The 19,345-nt window shown below is 43.9% G+C and overlaps 1 protein-coding gene across 4 annotated transcripts in view; it reads right to left on the bottom strand.

Annotated features, from left to right (window-relative positions):
* diaph2 (diaphanous-related formin 2) overlaps positions 1 to 19,345 on the bottom strand; it is an 878,670-nt gene that overhangs the window by 390,845 nt on the left and 468,480 nt on the right. For all 4 annotated transcript variants that reach the window (XM_038775000.1, XM_038775001.1, XM_038775002.1 and 1 more), the window contains 2 exons: positions 5,081 to 5,182; positions 4,646 to 4,740 (listed from right to left, as the gene is read on the bottom strand). In XM_038775000.1, coding sequence (XP_038630928.1) covers positions 4,646 to 4,740; positions 5,081 to 5,182 — 197 coding nt within the window. The remainder of the gene's footprint in view (positions 1 to 4,645; positions 4,741 to 5,080; positions 5,183 to 19,345) is intronic.

Below are 19,345 nucleotides of genomic sequence, written 5' to 3'. Positions count from 1 at the left end.
TCAGTCACTTTATGGAGCAGATGGGAGCAGTGGACCCCTGGAGGTTTGCCCACCCGGGGGAGAAGGAATTCTCCTTCTTCTCCCCAGTACACAACGTATACACCAGAATTGACTTCTTTGTGGTGGGGAAAGACAAAGTGGAATACTCCGCAATTGTGATATCAGACCACGCTCCACATTACATGGACATGCGGCTAGAGACGGGCAGGGCCCAGCGCCCCACATGGAGGTTGGACGGTGCCTTACTAGCTGACAAGGCCTTCAGCGAAAGGATAGCGCGGGCCATAGCAGAGTACACGGAGAACAACAAAAACGGGGAGGTCTCACCCTCCACGTTCTGGGAAGCGCTAAAGGCCGTACTAAGAGGGGAAATCATTGCTTTCAAAGCGCAAAGAGATAGGGAGGAAAGGGTGGCTAGGCAGCAGCTGGTCGACTCCATACTGGAGGTAGACCGTAAATACTCAGAGGCCCCGACCGTGGAGTTCCTGGCGGAGAGGAAAGAGCTACAAAGGAACTTTGACCTGCTCTCCACCAGGAAAGCAGTGCACCAACTCCGCCAGGCATGTGGGACCCTGTACGAACACAGAGACAAAGCCAGCCGCCTCTTCGCACACCAGCTGAGAAAGCAGGCAGCCACCAGAGAAATTGCACAAATCAGGAGTACAGGAGGCATGTTGGAAACAGAACCAGAAAAGATTAACAAAGCCTTCAAGGCCTTCTACCAAGAGCTGTGCACCTCAGAGCCCCCAAGGGGGGAGTCTGGGATGAAACGGTTCCTTGATGGACTGGACATTCCAGTCGTGAGGGAGGGCAGAAAACGGGGCCTGGAAGCACCACTAGCACTGGGAGAGATCATGGACAGCATTAGCTCCATGCAGGCGGGGAAGGCGCCAGTACCGGACGGATTCCCGGCAGACTTCTACAAAAAATTTGCGACAGCGCTGGCCCCGCACCTGCGGGAGATGTTCACAGACTCGCTAGCTGGGGGCACATTGCCACCCACGCTAGCACAGGCCTCAATCTCGCTGATACCTAAGAAAGACAAAGACTCAACGGAATGTGGGTCATACAGACCCATCTCACTGCTGAACGCAGACGGCAAAATCCTAGCCGAAAGGCTAGAAGACTGTGTACCTGAGGTGGTCACAGAGGACAGACGGGCTTCGTCAAAAGTAGACAGCTTACTCGAACATCAGGCGCCTGCTGAACGTGATAATGACCCCCTCCGGGGAGAGAACACAAGAGGTGATCGTCTCCCTGGACGCAGAAAAGGCCTTCGACAGAGTCGAATGGAAATACCTCATTGAGGTACTGGAGCGGGCTTGGAACAGGGTTCACCTCCTGGGTAAAGCTCCTATACAACGCTCCCATGGCGAGCGTACAGACCAACAATACCAACTCCCAATACTTCCAACTGCACAGGGGCACCAGACAAGGATGCCCACTGTCCCTGCTGCTGTTCACCCTAGCGATCGAACCGCTAGCAATCGCTCTCAGGGCAGCAAAAATCTGGAGGGGGATCCGAAGAGGAGGCAGAGAGCACAGAGTCTCACTCTATGCAGATGACCTGCTCCTCTACATTTCGGACCCACAGAGCAGCGTGGGCGGAATCATTGCGCTCCTGAAAGAGTTTGGAGCCTTCTCGGGCTACAAACTCAACATGAGCAAAAGCAAGATCTTCCCAGTACACCCGCAAGTGGGGGGGGCAGCACTAAAGGGGCTGCCGTTTAAACAAGCCCGACACAAATTCCGCTATCTGGGGATCCAAATAGCCCATGACTGGAAAGGGATCCACAAATGGAACCTCACCAGTCTGACGGAGGAAGTAAAAAAGGACCTGCAAAGATGGAACACACTCCCACTCTCCCTCGCGGGGAGAGTCCAGATGATCAAAATGAACGTACTACCCAGGTTCCTCTTCCTGTTTAGATCCATGCCGATCTACATCCCCAAGGCCTTTTTCAAAGCGCTGGACAAACTAATCATGGCGTTTGTATGGGGGGGGGGTAAAAATGCTACGATCCCAAAGAAGGTCCAACAAAAAACAAACTCCAGGGGGTGGCTAGCCCTCCCAAACCTACAATCCTACCACTGGGCGGCGACAGCCGAGCGAATTAGGGGATGGATCAAGGAGCCAGAGGCCGAGTGGGTGCGCGCGGAAGAGGCCCCCTGCAAGGGGACCTCCCTCCGGGCCCTCGCCACGGCAGCACTCTCATCCCCACCCAAAAAATACTCCAGCAGCTCAGTGGTGACAGCCACCCTCCAATCCTGGAACCAACTGCGGCAGCAATTTGGCCTGTACAAAATGTCGGACAAAGCTCCCATCTGCAACAACCATAGGTTCACACCAGCACTGACTGACGCCACCTTCAAAAGGTGGAGGCAGGACGGAGGGACACTGACAGACAGGGATCTATATACGGACGGCAGGGTCGCAACACTGGACGAACTGACAGAGAAATTTCAGCTAGCCAGGGGGAACGAGCTAAGGTATCTGCAGCTTAAAAGCTTCCTACAAAAGGAGACAAGGACGTACCCACAACCGCCACGACAGACACTACTGGAAGAACTACTGGACGCAAGCATACGAGACAAGGGAAACTGTAGTGACATGTACGCCCGACTGACAGAAAGGGCCAACACCGTACTGGACGCAACAAGAAAGAAATGGGAGGATGACCTGGGGATTGAGATAGGGTGGGGACTCTGGAGCGAAGCACTGCATAGGGTCAACTGCACCGCCACGTGCGCAAGTCTCAGCCTGACGCAGCTAAAAGTGGTACTTAACAAGAACCCATATGAGTAGGTTCTTCCCGGAGGTGGAGGATAGATGTGAACGGTGCCAAGGAGGCCCGGCCAACCACGCCCACATGTTCTGGTCTTGCCCCAGACTTGTGGAGTACTAGACAGCCTTCTTTGAGGCAATGTCCAAAGTGGTGGGGGTGAGGGGGGAGCCATGCCCGAACGTGGCGGTCTTCGGGGTCTCGGACCAGCCAGATCTATTCCTGAGGAGGAGGGCGGACGCCCTTGCCTTTGTCTCCCTGATCGCCCGCCGTAGAATCCTGTTTGGCTGGCGGTCAGCAGCACTACCCAGAGCTGCAGACTGGGTGTCCGACCTCTGGGAATCTCTCCAAATGGAGAAAATCAAATTCGCCATCCGAGGGTCAGACGACGGCTTCCACAGAACGTGGGAGCCATTCACGCGAATGTTCCAGGACCTGTTTGTGTTCAACGAACAAGAGGAAGAATAGCCAGGTAGCCAAGACTCAGGGGAAATTAGTCCAGAATCAGGGGAAGGTAGCCAAGTCATGAAAGGGAGAGATAGACTGGGAGGGAGGGAGGGAGGGGGGGAGACAGCTAAACCTGAGGAAAGAAAGAAGAACCGTGGAGGGAGGGGGGGAACAAGAGAGGGGAACCAGCGGGGTGGGGCGGGGAAACAGGAGCCGGAAGGAAGGCACGGGATGCCAAAACGTGCATGACATCTCCAGGAGCGGGGAACGAGGAAAATAAAGATGGAGGACTGGAGGAGCAGTGAAGCGGAGGAGAGCGCGGGACGGCAGCGAGACCCGTCCGGGAGAAGCAGGCAACAACAACACAAAACACAGCCAAGTATCGCACACTATAATTATCTCCCCAGCACCCAACCTTACCAGTTATTCTATTTCATATTTTATTGTATTTTATGTTGGGGTGTGCCCTTCTCTTCTAAATATATATGTACTTATTCTGTGTACATAACGGTAATTATACCTTGCTCAAAAACCCAATAAAAAACATTTATTAAAAAAAAGTCATCCTTTATTACTAAGGCTGTTTTTTTCAAAATATCAAATACTCCCAGCCTTGGTCACTGTAATAGGTATTTATTCAAACCCATTTTTCTTTGCCTGTGCCATTAATTATCTATCTTGTTACAAATGCTTCATGCCTTCAGATATGGAGAAAGAGAAGGGAAATGGTGGATATAAATGAGAGAAAAATTGGTGAGTGGGGAGCAAGATACAAACAGAGAACCTACTAACTATTTTAGAAAGTACCCTTTGTTTGCTTTCTCTCTCATCCCATGTGTTTTAAATCTATTTCCACATTTCACCCATTTCCATACATTTTATACTTTTGCCGTTACCTCGTAAAAACATATTTGGGTTCATATTTTCTGCTTTGCTGTTGGGAAATGCCTGAACATCTTTTGGACTGTCACCCAATTAACCTTTTCATTTTCCAGCATTTATATTATATTTGAATTGGACAAAACATTGGTGAACAGGATTTTCCTGGTCTTCCTTTGAAAATCTAGGATTTACTTTGAAAATTTTCAATATTTAAGTTTAAAAAATCCTGATATATTACCATATATCATTTAGTTTTTAATGCAAGAGAACTGGAAGAACTCAGACCACTGACTCAGACTCCAGAAATAATCATACTGGAAAGAATACCTTAGACTGGGTCAAAGCACTCATAAACCTTTGGGGGGAAAGAAAGAATTTCTGGCATGATGCTTTTGTGTGTGTTTACACCACAGTGTTCTAATCTCCCCATTGTGTCACAACAAATAAACATCATATTCTGTGAAAACATTTGCAAAACAGAGACAGATATGTTGAGGAACCTGCAGCTAAGCAAAATTTACTTCAAAGCTTACCTGAATCATGGGCTCACTGAGCTTTTCCTCATCAACTTCTAAAATTATGTGTTTGATTTCTTCATAAGCTATGCGATATGATCCCAGGAATATTGCTGAATGAAATAAAAATGCATTGCTGCTTTAACATGAAATTTGCATTTTGAACTTTTCAGACAATACATTTACAAATCATAGTTATCGCTGAAAAGGTCAGTGTACAACATCATAGAACTGGAAAATGCAGAAAATACGAGCCATGTCAGTGGCTGAAAGAGTCGTAAGAGTAATTTGCATTTTTAGGTTTAATTTCAAACTTTTAACAAATACAACTTATCTTTTCTCTTTGTATCTCATGTCATTCTGGTCTACAACACTTCGTTTGACAAAAGCAATGCTGAATATACACTAAATGTCACGGCTAGCCCAAAAATCGAAAGCATGTAAAGCACTTACACAAATTTTGAGCTGTTTTCGGGTCCAGGATTTTCAGTTCTTTTACTTTTTTCTTGATTGGAGCAGATTTTTTTTCCTCTGTTTGAACATCATCCTTTTTTACTGCCATAAAAAAGTAACATTATTTGTGACTTGCTCCATAGGAAATTATAGACAAGCTGTTTAAGTATTGAACCTTTCACAAGAAGTTGCATACAAAAATCACATAACGAAAATAAATGGTTCCAAAATATCTGAGGAAGTTGTATTGCAACAGGTAGTTTTGTATCAGTGAGACCAGTTAATTATCCACCTATGTTCATAGAATCATAGAATTTACAGTGCAGAAGGAGGCCATTCAGCCCATCTAGTCTGCACCGGCCCTTGGAAAGTGCACCCTACTAAAGGCTCCACCCTGTCCTCTTTATCCCCATAACCCAGTAAGCCCACATTTGTGGACACGAAGGGCAATTTAGAATAGCCAATCCACCTAGTCCGCACATCTTTGGACTGTGGGAGGAAACCGGAGCACCCGGAAGAAACCCACGCACACATGAGGACAGCGTGCAGATTCCACACAGAGAGTGACCCACGCCAGGAATTGAACCTGGGTTGGATCTGAGAAGTAATTGTGCTAACCACTATGCAACTGTGCTGCCCCACTATGCTACCTGCTGCCCATGTTGAAAATGTGGCAGAACACAATACTAAAACAAGATGTCATTGATATAAATTCCCCCAAATTCACAAGGGGACCAAGGTATGAGAAGACATATTGAACTGGAAAATCACAACTATACACAAAAATAAGGTAATGAGTCTTGACACAAATGTTGCACCTGTTGATTGAGGCATCTAATTGGTGAGCCAATTAAACAAGCAACTGCTCAGTAGCTATTCCACAAACACTTATGGAAGAACCAAATCTGAGGATACCCTCTTTTGGGCTGTTTAGTTTTCCATGTGTTCTTTGGTTTCTGACAGCTTCATCTAATTATTATAAATTTGTCCAACTGTAACACAAAGTGTGGTACAATGCAAAATACATTCTATGTTGAATACATGCCCTATCCATGAGAATGTAGACAAGACTAGTTATTTGCGTACTGAATATTTTGCATTATAAATTGAGCTCTAAATATTTGTTGTACGTAATTTTTCTTTTTAGAAAAACACAAAGCAGGAATTATGTAATGCGAAAATGTACATTTTCAAGATTCATTAAAAATAGTGCAACATAATGGGATGCATTTTATGGGCCACCAGCAGCCAGGTAAACAGGCAGATGGACCCTTAAGTTATGGTGTTGTGTCATTGTGGCGCCACAATTTTACAGGCAGTGGGGGAGGGAATAAGAGAGGAGCCATGTGAGCTGCTTCTCTGTGGAACAACTGAGGTCCTCAAGTGGGCAATTAATCGCCAATTACCGGCCTTATCCCACCACTGTTTGAATTTAACAGGTGGCAGGACAGGCCTGCAGCCAATGTGTACCCAGTAGTTTTAACCTTGAGGACTGCTGGTGAGTGAAGGGGGGGGGGGGGGGGGGGATCCTCCTTTCTGGACTCCTTCTCTAACTGGAGGTCCCCCCCCCCTCCTCCTCAAACATGATCCCTAACCCTTCATTGGGGCCAGTCAATCAGACGCCAATGAGATCCTGGATAACCTGGGATTAGGATCATCCAGGTTTCCTCTTTTCCCGGGCCTACTGCAGTACCTACAGTGGCCACCAATCCCGATGTAGCACAAAGCTGTCTCAAATTGGCTGGCAGCTCTATGAGATTGTGTTTTCTCCTGGAGATGGACAGAAGTCCTGCCTCCTACAACTGAAAGCGCTGTCGCCAAAATAATTAAAGTGGGGCGAGTCAATGAACTTGAGGCAAGTTTGCCCCGAAATTTACGCTGGAGTGCACGGAACCTGTCTCCAGAGTATAACGCAGTACATGTATCGGCAATGGGATTTGTATATACCATGAATATTTTGACTGCTGACTGGGTTGATTTTATTTAAAAATCGACCTTTATTGAATACTTAGACACTTGCTTATCCAGATACCATAGTTATACAATGCTGTAATAGATCGCAGATGGGTATTCATTTAGGAACTGAAAGCTTGCCTTCTGTGATCTGTATCACAAGACACCAAAATATTGTGAACCTCCTTTTCAAATAGTACTTCATGAGACAGATTGCTTGGACAGCAATCTAAGTTTGTATGGAAACTCTCACCTATGGTTGTGGAACATTTGGACTTGCAGAAAACAAAGAAAAGGTATATTTTAACACCTCTCCATGAAAGTAAACAAAGAAGGGAAAATAATTAAAAGTATATTACCACACAGTGCAACACTTCAAGGTGAATTATTTAGTCTTTGAACCTTAAAAGGAATGAACTGAGGAAGGGCTAACATGGCTGAGGGGAATCTGGAACATGAGGTTAAGCTAAGCTAAATCAAAAAGGGAAGGGAGCACAATCAAAATACAAAAGTATTGGATGAATGCGAAGAAAACCTTCTTCATGCAAAATACAATTCTAATTGGGAATTGGAAGGAATGTATTGGAGAGAAAAATTTGGAAGATTCATTCAAATTGGAGTTACATGACACAATGGGGGTATTATTATTTTTTCACCCCCCCCCCCCCCTTCAGGTTTACTTACTTACGGTGAATAGTTTATGCATCTTTAGTTTATGCATATGTATGCATCTTACAATGTTCTCTTTCTTGTAACGGGTTGCTGTCATGGCTGAAAGAAGGGGGATCTCATAAGCATAACTTGTGGTATGGACATGGTATTATAGTAAAAAAAAAGTTCTAATTATTTAGTGCCTCATGTGCCATCAAGTTGTCACAAAACACTGCACATCTAACAAATTACATTTGAAGTCAAAAAGCTGCTGATTAAAATATTTTGTTTTGTTATAATATTGATTGAAGGAGGACTGATGATCAGGTTGCTAGGATAACTCACAGTGTTTCTTCAAACAGCGAAGTGAGATATTTTAATCCATCTTAACAGCAAATTAAACCTCAATTTATCATTTCACCATTACACTGAAGTATCAGCTAAAATACGCAATTAAGTTCTGAAATTAAGTCCAGGGTGTTCTAACTCAAGAACAAGTGTTAACTCATTGAACTAAATTAGCATGAGATAAGATTAAGGCCACTATGTCAGCAGCACGGTTCGATTCCCGTACCAGCCTCCCCGGACAGGCGCCGGAATGTGGCGACTGGGGGCTTTTCACAGTAACTTCATTGTAAGATGTTCAATATACATTCCCAGTGCAATAAAATGGACTGTAAATGACATACAAGCGGATGTTGCTGATTATTCTTGATAGTTATCTGGGTCTATTGGAAAAAATGGGGCAGGACTCTCCAGTCGCCGATGGCAAAATCACAAACCGCAGAATCCCCGTTTGCGCCGAAATCGGGGTGCCACTGCTTTTGCGATGCTCCGCCCCCTGGCCCGGTTAGGTGGATGCGACAAATGAGTCTTAGTGATCCATTTGCATCCTCCCACTGGCACGAGGCACGAACATTGATCCTGCTGCCAGTCGGGGGCTGGAGCATCGGAAACTGATCGGCGCCGTTTTCCTTCACGAAGCTGGATTCGACCCCTCATCGGGAATTCAATTACTGGTGGTGTGAGGCGGAGAATTTCACCCAAAGAGTCTAATTTCATTTCAGTTCCTTCTTGTGTTTCTTTCTCTCTTCCCATGTGTCTCCGACATGTTGCTCAACTGTTTTAATCAATTGTGGAGATTGTGAATTCAAAGTGCAAGTCTACATTATGCAGCATAACTGATGGAAACCCTGAGAAAACAGGGTTCTACTCAGTATTCCATTCGCACCTTCAAAAAGCGTTGACTAGCTTCAGCAAAGAGGTAAAAGGAATGGAGAACTATTTTAAATTAACAGCGAGACTATTTGCTGACAGAATGGCCCACATATAAGCCCCTTTTCACCAGTTTGAGCAGGTGAAATTTACATTCTTGGAATAATGAGCCATTAAATTGACATGCATAAAGTGTTTGAAGAGGCGTAGCTAGGGCCCAAGATGAAGAAGAGAACACAGTGGAACACGTTGGACAGAAGAAGTGGATCAAGTGAACCATAAGCCCAGTTTTAGGGTGATTGAAAAGTTCGGAAAGAAGAAATTATGCGCACTTGACATGGTAAAACAAACTCCCTATAAGCACAAGGACTCTTTGGTGTAGTTTAAACATTTAATGTAAATAATTTGAGCAGAATTCCAATGATATTGCTCAAGGAAAGACAGGAGTTATGCTATTTTATAAATACAAGACCTTTGTCAACAAATTGTGATTGGTAAGGTGCTGCAGATTATTTGTGAGATATCCTGGAACTACATGCCACAACCAAGATTTGATATTCAGAATAGAGAAGGGAAAAAAAAGTTTGAAAGGAGGCATCTAAGTGGTGATCTTATATAACTATTTAACATAGCTAAGGGAGTAGAAAAATAACCTGGAATAGTTCTTCAAATTAAATTGCAAGGGACTTGAGCAAGGGGACAGAGTAGAGCAACATATGCAACAAACTTCCAGGAAGAGTTCTGGATTCTTTACAGATACAGTTCAATGTTGAAATGGAAATAAGGATGTTTTGTTGCAGTTCTTTAGGGCTTTGGTGAGACCACATATGCAGTACTGTATACAGTTTATCTTTCCTTATTTCAGAAATGTTTTCAATATGTGAGAAGCAGCTCAGAGAAAGTTCACTCCACTAATGCCTGGGGGTAGTTATCTTATGAGGGAAGTTTGAACAGATTGGGCCTGTATCCACTGACGTTTAAAACAAAAAATAATTTATGAGATATGGGTTTTGTTGGGTAGGCCAATATTTGCTGCCCATCCACAATTGCCTTTGAGAAGATGGTGGTGAACTGCCTTCTTGAACTGCTGCACTTTCTGCATGTAGATACACCCATAATGCTGTTAGGGAGAGAGCTGCAGGATTTGGATCCAAAGTCAGTGAAGGAATGGTGATATGTTTCTTCGACAGGGTGATGAGTGCCTTGGAGAGGAACTTCCAGGTGTAGTAGTCCCATAACGAATGAGAAAATGCTGGAAAATCTCAGCAGGTCTGGCATCTGTAGGGAGAGAAAAGAGCTAACGTTTCGAGTCCGATGACTCTTTGTCAAAAGCTCAGCTCATTCCCATGCCCTATTCCCATAACACTGCACATTGATCACAGCTAATCCCCCTAACCAACACATCTTTAGACACTATGGGTGGAAACCAAAGCAGCCAGAAGAAACCCATACAGGCATGGGGAGAACATGCAAACTCCAGACAGGCAATTACCCAAGGCCAGAATCGAACCTGTGTCCCTGGCACTGTGAGGTAGCAGTGATACCATCGTGCTGCCCATATGAGGGAAATCAGATTTTTTTTTGTCTGAGGGTCCCGAATCTTTGGAACTTTTACCCAAGGAATGGTGCAGGGTCATTCAATACTTTTAAGGCCGAGTTAAGGCCGAGTTAAATTCTTAATTGATAATGGAGTGAAACGGTACTGGAGGTAGATAGGAAATTGGAGTTGAGGCCACAATCAATTAATCATGAACATATTTGATTGGACTGCAGGCTCAAAGGGCTGAATCCTGCTCCAAATTTGTATGAATGAGATTTTAGAATTTGACTGGATGGATAGGTGGATTACAGAGGGATGAATAGTCTTTAACATCAGCAACTATCTTTAGACTGGGTAGGAAAGGAACACTCAGGCAGTAGTGATTTTTGGAAGAGGCCAGCAGGCAACCAAAAAGGTAAATTAATAATAAATTGGAGTGAGCAGATGGTGGCTGCAATAGTATCATGTTTATTTATTTATTTAACTTCAGTTAAAGAAAGGCAGTCAGTGAGGAAGGTTTATTTTTAGGATGGAATGTCAAAGGTGCACTTTATTAGTTTTCTGGAAAGGGCAACAGGAGAAATGTTAAAAACAAATAAATACTGAACAATTAGGATGAGCAGATAGTAGCTGCCTAGATTAATTTATTTATAGGTTAGAGGGAGTGAGGGAAATCTTCGTTTTAAATATCTACTATTACAAATTCACAAAAGGATCAATTATAAAAAGACAAGCATGAATTATAAATCACACGAACAGCCAACAGCCTCAATAGCCTCAGCTCATCTGCTGCTGAGACCTTCATCCATGAAGTTATTTATTGCCTCTGGACTCAGCTATTCCTGACCAGTCTCCAGCCTTGCAGCTTCCATGAACATGGACTCATTCCAAAACTCTGCTGCCCATACCCTAAATTGTATCAAGTTTGATTCACGCATTACTCCTGAGCTCGCTGACCTACATCAGCTTCTGGTCTAGCGACCCTTCAATTTCAGAATTGTCAACCGGGTTTTCAAATCTAGCATGCCCTCACCTTGCTTTTCCTCATTGTAGTAACTGCGTCCCGCCTGCAAACCTCCAAGATCTCTGCGCTCCTCCAATTCTGGGATCCTGTGGATCCCTAATTTCACTCCCATTGCCCATGGTGACTGTGTTTTCAGCTGTCTCGGTCTGAAATCCCCCCCTAAACCTTGCCTCCCTTCTTCATCGGCTCGTTAGAATCTACCTCGATGTCTGAGCTCGGCATCAAATGTTGTTTCATAAAATTCCTTTGAAGTGCCTTGGTATGTTTTACAACACTAAAGATGCTCTTTGAATGCTGTTGTTGGATCTTTACTTAATTATTTTAGGTCACCCATGAGATGCCCTGGGCCATCAGCGGTGGCAGAATTATACTCAGCCAAAATCTGTAACCTCGTGGCCCGGCATATTCCCCACTCCACCATTACCACCAAGCCACGGAATTAACCCTGGTTCAATTCAGAATGCAGGAGAGCATGCAAGAGCAGCACCAGGCATACCGAAAAATGAGATACCAACCTGGTGAAGCTCCAACACAGGACTACTCGCATGCCAAACAACATAAGTAGCAAGTGATAAACAGAGCTAAGCAATCCCACAGTCAACTGATCAGATCTGATCTCTGTAGTCCTCCCACATCCAGTTGTGGATGGTAGTGGACAATTAAACAACTCACTTGAGAAGGAGGCTACACAAATATCCCAATCCTCAATGATAGAGGAGCTCAGCATACCATTGCAAAAGACAAGGCTGAAGCATTTGCAACAATCTTAAGCCAGAAGTGGCAAGTAATGATCCACCTCCTTCTCCTCCAGAGATCAACAGCATCACAGATGCCAGTCTTCAGCTAATTCAATTCACCCCACGTGATAGCAAGAAACAGCAGAAGGCACTGGATACTGCAAAGAGTATGGGCCCTGACAATATTCCGGCAATAATACTGAAGACTTGTACTCAAGAACTTTCCGTACCCTAGCCATGCTGTTCTGGTACATCTACAAGACGACAATCTACTCAGTAATGTGGAAAGTTTCACAGGTATGTCCTGTGCACAACAAGAAGGACAAAGCAGGACAAATGGCCTCCTTCTGCACTGTAAATTCTATGATCTATGAAATGCAACCCAGCCAATTTCCACCCTATCAATCTCCTCTCAATCATCAGTAAAGTGATGCAATTGTGCTGTCAAGTAACACTTGCTTAGCAATAACCTGTTCACCGACGCCCATTTTGGGTTTCACCAGGGTCACTCAGCTCTTGACGTCATTTCAGCCTTGGTTCAAGCATAGATAAATGAGCTGATCTCGAGGTGAGGTGAGAGTGACTGCCCTTGATATCAAGGCGGCGTTTGATCAAGTATGGCATCAAGGAGCCAATCAGAATCAGGGAGAAAACTCTCCACTAGTTGAAGTCATACCTGGCACAAAAGAAGATGGTTGTGGTTGTTGGAGGTCAGTTATCATAGTCTCAGGACATCACTACCACAGTTTCTCAGGGCAGTGTCCTGGGCTGAATCATCGTCAGCTGCCTCATCAATGACCTTCCTTCCAACATAATGGGCAGGTGTGGGGGTGTTCACTGATGATTGCACAATGTTTAGCACCATTCACGACTCCTCAGACACTGAAGCATTCCACCTGCAAATGCAGCAAGACCTGGACAATATCCAGGTGTGGGCTGACAAGTGGCAAGTAACATACATGTCATACAAGTGCCAGGCAATGACCATTGCCAATAAAAGAGAATCAAACCATTGTCCCTTGAAATTCAATGGCATTAGCATCGTTGAATCCCCCTAAATCAACATCATGGGGGTTTTCATTGATCAGAAACTGAACTGGACCATCCATATAAATACTGTGGCTAGAAGCGCAGGTCAGAGGCGAGAAATCCTGCGGAGAGTAAGATACTGCTTGACTCCCCAAAACCTGTCCGCCACCTGCAAGGCACAAATCTCCAAGTCCTCGGCTCCAAAGCTATCACATGCAACTTCACAATAATTGAAACACAAACAATAAAAAGGAAGGTTGGTGAAAGTCTAGCTTTAATTTTAATCAAGGGCAGACACATCTTTGCAACATTTCAGCGGTAATCATGAAACTTTTCTTTGGGTTCTGAGAAATTTTGCAGTTCCAATTCACAAGTGCAAACATAATAATGGGCATTCTACAGCATGAATCACTACATCTCCCAGTGACTCATTCAACAGCATATTTTGTCTTTGCCTGAGGTGGTAATCTCAAAGCAATTTCTTTATAAGCAAACTTTAGCTATAGTATCTGCTATTTAGGTTCAAGTTAATTTTCAAAGTTTTTAATTAAATGCATGCTTCTCGCACCTCAAAGTTAAGATCACAATTCATTAAAGGTAAAAGGCATAATCCATTTCAATATCTTTCCAACAGGTCAACTTTAAATACCATTTAGTATTAAATTTCAACATTTCAATATCTGTCATGTCTATAGGCTTTGAAGAATAAAAAATCAAACACAATAATTGTGTATCAGCTCTCAGCATTAAAGCATAATGTGATAAAATGATGCAATTGTCAAGGGTGCTGCACTTGTCCAGTCTGTGTAGAAAATATGAGTGAATGAGAAGTAAAAGGGGGTGGGGAGGTAGTGGTGGAGTTCAGGGAGAAAGAGAATGAGACAGAGAGGGTATGTAAGAACGTATAAATGAATGTGCGAACATGAAAGTGTATATCCCATACACATACACTTCTCAATATCTAGACTGATATATAAAGAAAGAACAACTGGCTTCATAGTAGAGCGCTCCTGACGCCATGGCACTATAATCCAAAATGAAACATCTTCAGGACTGAAGAAATTGCGGGAGAAGTAATATAATCAACCTTAATAGCTTTTATTCACAGGATACGGTGTTTAAATTATTAATTCATATTAATCCATAGGAAAATAACATAATTGCATGAGGTTAATCTACAGAATGTCACTTAAGGGTACACAGGAGGCAAAAAGCTGCTGAGCTAAAATTTGAAACAGAAACTGAAAATACAAGCAGGACTACTTCATTCACGCAAGACGCAGCTGAAAAATTAATTTGTCTGCTCCTTCCCCTTACCCTGCCTAATCTATTGAGCATTTCCAGCATTTTTGGTTTTGTTCCATTTCACAATTAGAAATTTGATCTTGGGCAGCACGGTGGTGCAGTGGTTAGCACTCATGCCTCACGGCACTGAGGACCAGGGTTTGATCCTGGCCCTGGGTTACTGTCTGTGTGGAGTTTGCACATTCTCCCCGTGTCTGGGTCGGTCTCGCTCCCACAACCCAAAAAGACATGCAGGTAGGTGAATTGGCTACGCTAAATTTCCCCTTAATTGGAAAAAAAAAGAATTGGATACTCTAAATTAAAAAAAAGAAATTTGATTATAATGCAATTGAAGTCTCAATACATTTTACCAGGCGACAAGGCCCCTGCATCCTTACCTTTACGCTTGGACCTTGTTCCCAGGAGGCATGGAAAAACTGGTGGAGTTTTTTGAGGAGGTAACAAGGAAGTTAGACAAAGGAGAACCAGTGGATGTGATTTATTTAGATTTCCAGAAGGCCTTTGACAAGGTGCCACATAGGGGATTGTTAAATAAGTTAAGAGCCCATGGTGTTAAGGGTAAGATCCTGGCATGGACAGAGGATTGGCTGACTGGCAGAAGGCAGAGAGTGGGGATAAAGGGGTCTTTTTCAGGATGGCAGTCGGTGACTAGTGGTGTGCCTCAGGGGTCTGTGCTGGGACCACAATGTTTCACAATATACATTAATGATCTTGAAGAAGTAACTGAAGGCACTGTTGCTAAGTTTGCAGATGATACAAAGACCTGTAGAGGGGCAGGTAGTATTGAGGAAGCAAGGGGGCTGCAGAAGGATTTGTACAAGCTAGGAGAGTGGGCAGTGAAGTGGCAAATGAAATACAATGTGGAAAAGTGTGAGGTTATGCACTTTGGAAGGAGGAATTTAGGCATAGACTATTTTCTAAATGGGGAAATACTTAGGAAATCAGAAGCACAAAGGGACTTGGGAGTTCTTGTTCACGATTCTCTTAAGGTTAATGTGCAGGTTCAGTCAGCAGTTAAGAAGGCAAATACAATGTTTGCATTCCTGTCAAGAGAGCGAGAATACAAGACGAGGGATGTACTTCTGAGGCTGATTAAGGCTCTGGCCAGACCCCATTTGGAGTATTGTGAGCAGTTTTGGGCCCCGTATCTAAGGAAGAATGTGCTGGCCTTGGAAAGGATCCAGCGGAGGTTCACAAGAATGATCCCTGGAATGAAGAACTTGTCGTATGAGGAACGGTTGAGGACTCTGGGTCTGTACTGATTGGACTTTAAAAGAATGAGGGGGGATCTTATTGAAACTTACAGGATACTGCAAGGCCTGGATAGAGTGGACGTGGTGAGGATGTTTCCACATATAGGAAAAACTAGAACCAGAGGACACCATCTCAGACTAAAGGGACGATCCTTTAAAACAGAGTTGAGGAGGAATTTCTTCAGCCAGAGGGTGGTGAATCTGTGGAACTCTTTGCCGCAGAAGGCTGCGGAGGCCGAATCACTGATTGTCTTTAAGACAGAGATGGATAGGTTCTTGATTAATAAGATCAGGGGTTATGGGGCGAAGGCAGGAGAATGGGGATGAGAAAATATCAGCCATGATTGAATGGTGGAGCAGACTCGATGGGCCGAGTGGCCTAATTCTGCTCCTATGTCTTATGGATCATAACCGTTGGCACAGAGTTGATCTGCCAATGAGATGAGGTGGAGTGTTTCCAGTTCCTTTGCCTCAATTTGAGCTATGAACAATCACGGGGCATCCAAATCCAGGATATGTCTAAGACAACAGAAGTGGACTTAGACCTGCCCCACCCCAATTTAAACTGAGAGTTTTAACAGTCAAAGCGGTCTTAAAATCTGCCAACAAAGCGGCCAATTTCTGCTGGAGACTCCCATTTATCTTTGTGCCTGGAGGCCTTCTACCTGTTGTTCTCCAAACACAGCTAAATGCCCAAAGTTCAGTGGTCAAGATTAAAACTATATTCCTGTTCTACCTCAATTCGAACGAAACCAGGAGTACAAATGACATTATGTTGATGCTCTGAGAAAAAGTATGCAGGATGCAATATTAGGTCCAATTTTTTTCTCCTAAAACATCATTTGGAACCAAACTTGGAATAGCATTCCATTAGTGTTAAAATAAAAGTTATTTTGGAGCAAACAATAAGACAGAGCAGTTGGGATCCTGGTGTTGTTAGATCCAAGGACCATTTTCCTGACAATTTCCTTCCCTCTTCTTCATAAGACATAAATTTGAGCTGTGGTCCACATTCCTTGGGTATGGCTAAATTTACACAGTGAGCGCAGTGTTTGTCCTTTTTTAAATTTAGTTGTTGCTTTTCAGAATGATTATGGTAGTAATTTAGGTACTAATAGTATTAATAACAAAATTGCTGCATGAATTATTTTACCCTGTAGCTGTTTTTGTATCATTCACACTACATAATGGTTTTCTTATTCTGTAGTTGATTATAAGCACAGTATGACAAACTAAGTTATTAAAAGCATGAACAATGAGATGTCTCAAATCCCGATTACCACATTCCACAGCTGTAAATTGGCAAAGTAACAGGAGTTAAACTTTGACCTGATCACTTAAACATTTTGAACAAATATAGACAAAATAGCAGGGCAGGTTATGTGTTGCAGCTGTAGCACGTGGGACTGGTGGATCTCCAGTTTACGCCCGCAGCTCAAGGAAGATTAGTTCCGGATGAGTTGTGTCTGGGTTTAAGACATTGTGATGCAACTGGGAAGGGGAAAGTTACCAGCATACTTTGTGCCAGGAGGCTATCACACTCCTTAAGCGAGCTACTTCAGATTGGGTTTATAGTCACGGACAGGGGAGTGCAACTGTAAGGGAGGCAGGTATTGGGATCCAAAGGTAATGATGGAGGAGCCTCAACACTGCTATTGTCCAACAGGTTCAAGGTCCTTGCAGCTTGTGGAGGGGGCAGGGGGTGAGGAGGAGAGGAGAAAAAAGAATGCATTTGAAATAGGGGAAAGCATAGGTGGGATACTCACTGTTCTCTGCCGCCGTGAGCGCAAGTCCTGAAGGGTATGTTACCAGGGTTAAGGACGTTCTCAGAATCGGAGAGAAACGTGGACTGGGCGGGTAACGATTCAGGTATCACAGCTCATGTGGATACCAACAACAAACGGGGCTAAGAAAGAGGTTATGTTGGCATCCATAGAATCCCAAACTGTGCAAGAAGCCAGGCCCATCGAGTCTGCACTGATGCTCTGAAAGAGCACCCTACCTTGGCCCACTCCCTAGCCCTATCCCCATAGCCCCACCCAACCTGCACATCCATGGATACGAAGGGACAATGTAGCATGGCCAATCCAACTAACCTGCACATCTATGGATACGAAGAGAAAATTTAACGTGGCCTATCCACCTAGATTATGGAGAAAACCGGAGCACCCGGAGGAAACCCAAACAGATACTGGGAGAACATGCAAACTCCATACAGAAAGTCACCCAAGTCCAGAATTGAACCTGGGTCCCTGGCGCTGTAAGCAGCAATGCTAACTGTTGCACTACCGTGCTGTCCTATATGTATGCCCTATAACTCAAAGACTGGTGTGGGAGAAATGGGTTTATATTTATGTGCACTAGCACCAGTACTGGGGAAAGAGAGAGCTTGACTGCTGGCATGACCTTAATCTGAATCATGCTGGGGTCAGTGCACTGATGAATTGTATAACTAGGGCTGTAGAGAGTCCCGCAAAATTAACACGTGGTTGGGTTGGAGTGGGGGGTGGGGGGAGAGAAAGAAAAGACAAAGAGGTTTAATGTAAGGGGGCATTTGGGAAGGTAAAGAGAAAGGACAAACTAATGGTACAGTGTAACGATGTGGGTAATGAAAACAAGAGTGCCACCGAAGTGACAGAGCAAATAAGGTCAGAATAAGGAACAGTAAAAGCTCTAAATCTGAATGCATGCAGCGTTCATAATGAAATGGATGAATTGGTAGCACAAATAAATTAGAATATGATAGCCGTTACAGATTGCAAAGTGAGCACGGCTGGGGCCTGAATATTCACGGTTATTTGATGTTTTGGAAGGAGAGGAGAATATTAAAGGAGTTGGGGTATTAATCAAGGATGAGATGAGTAAATCAGTGAGAAATGGTTTTGGTTTGGAGGATCAAAATGTTAAATCAGTTTGGGCGGAGGTAAAAGATAGGGAAGGAAATAAATCACAGGTGAGACTGCTTTATAGGCCCTCCTGACAGTAGCAACACTGTGGGAGAGAATAAATCCAGAAATAATGGACGATTGTAATAAAGAAACCGCAATAAATGTGGGGGATTTTACTGTTCATATAGATTAGAAAAATCAAATTGGCAAATCTGGAGGATGAGTTACTACAGTAGATCATATTCAGTGTAGTTTCTTAAAACAACATGTTCTGAAACCAGACAGGGAACATCACCAACAATCTGTCCTGATCCACCCACGTCGACACTACGACTAAAAAAGCACAACAGCGCCTACACCACCTCAGGAAACTAAGTAAATTCGGCATGTCCACATTGACTCTTATCAATTTTTACAGATGCACCTTAGAAAACATCCTATCTGGCTGCATCACAGCCTGGTATGGCAACTCCTCAGCCCAAGACCGTAAGAAACTACAAAGAGTCAAGAACACAACCAAACCAATCTAATCCAACAGGTTATTTCAGACCAGGGAATGTGCAATGAGAGGTGATCATTTAATTACCTGATAGTAAAGGATCCTTAAGGTAAGAGTAATCATAAGTTGGAATTTTACATTCAGTTTAAGGGTGAGAAGCCTCGCTTTGAA

This window comes from Scyliorhinus canicula, chromosome 17 (genome assembly GCF_902713615.1).
Source record: "Scyliorhinus canicula chromosome 17, sScyCan1.1, whole genome shotgun sequence".
NCBI classification, from domain to species: Eukaryota; Metazoa; Chordata; class Chondrichthyes; order Carcharhiniformes; family Scyliorhinidae; genus Scyliorhinus; species Scyliorhinus canicula.
The sequence above is the reverse complement of the archived record's forward strand: the minus strand, read 5'-3'. Positions and strand labels throughout refer to the sequence as shown.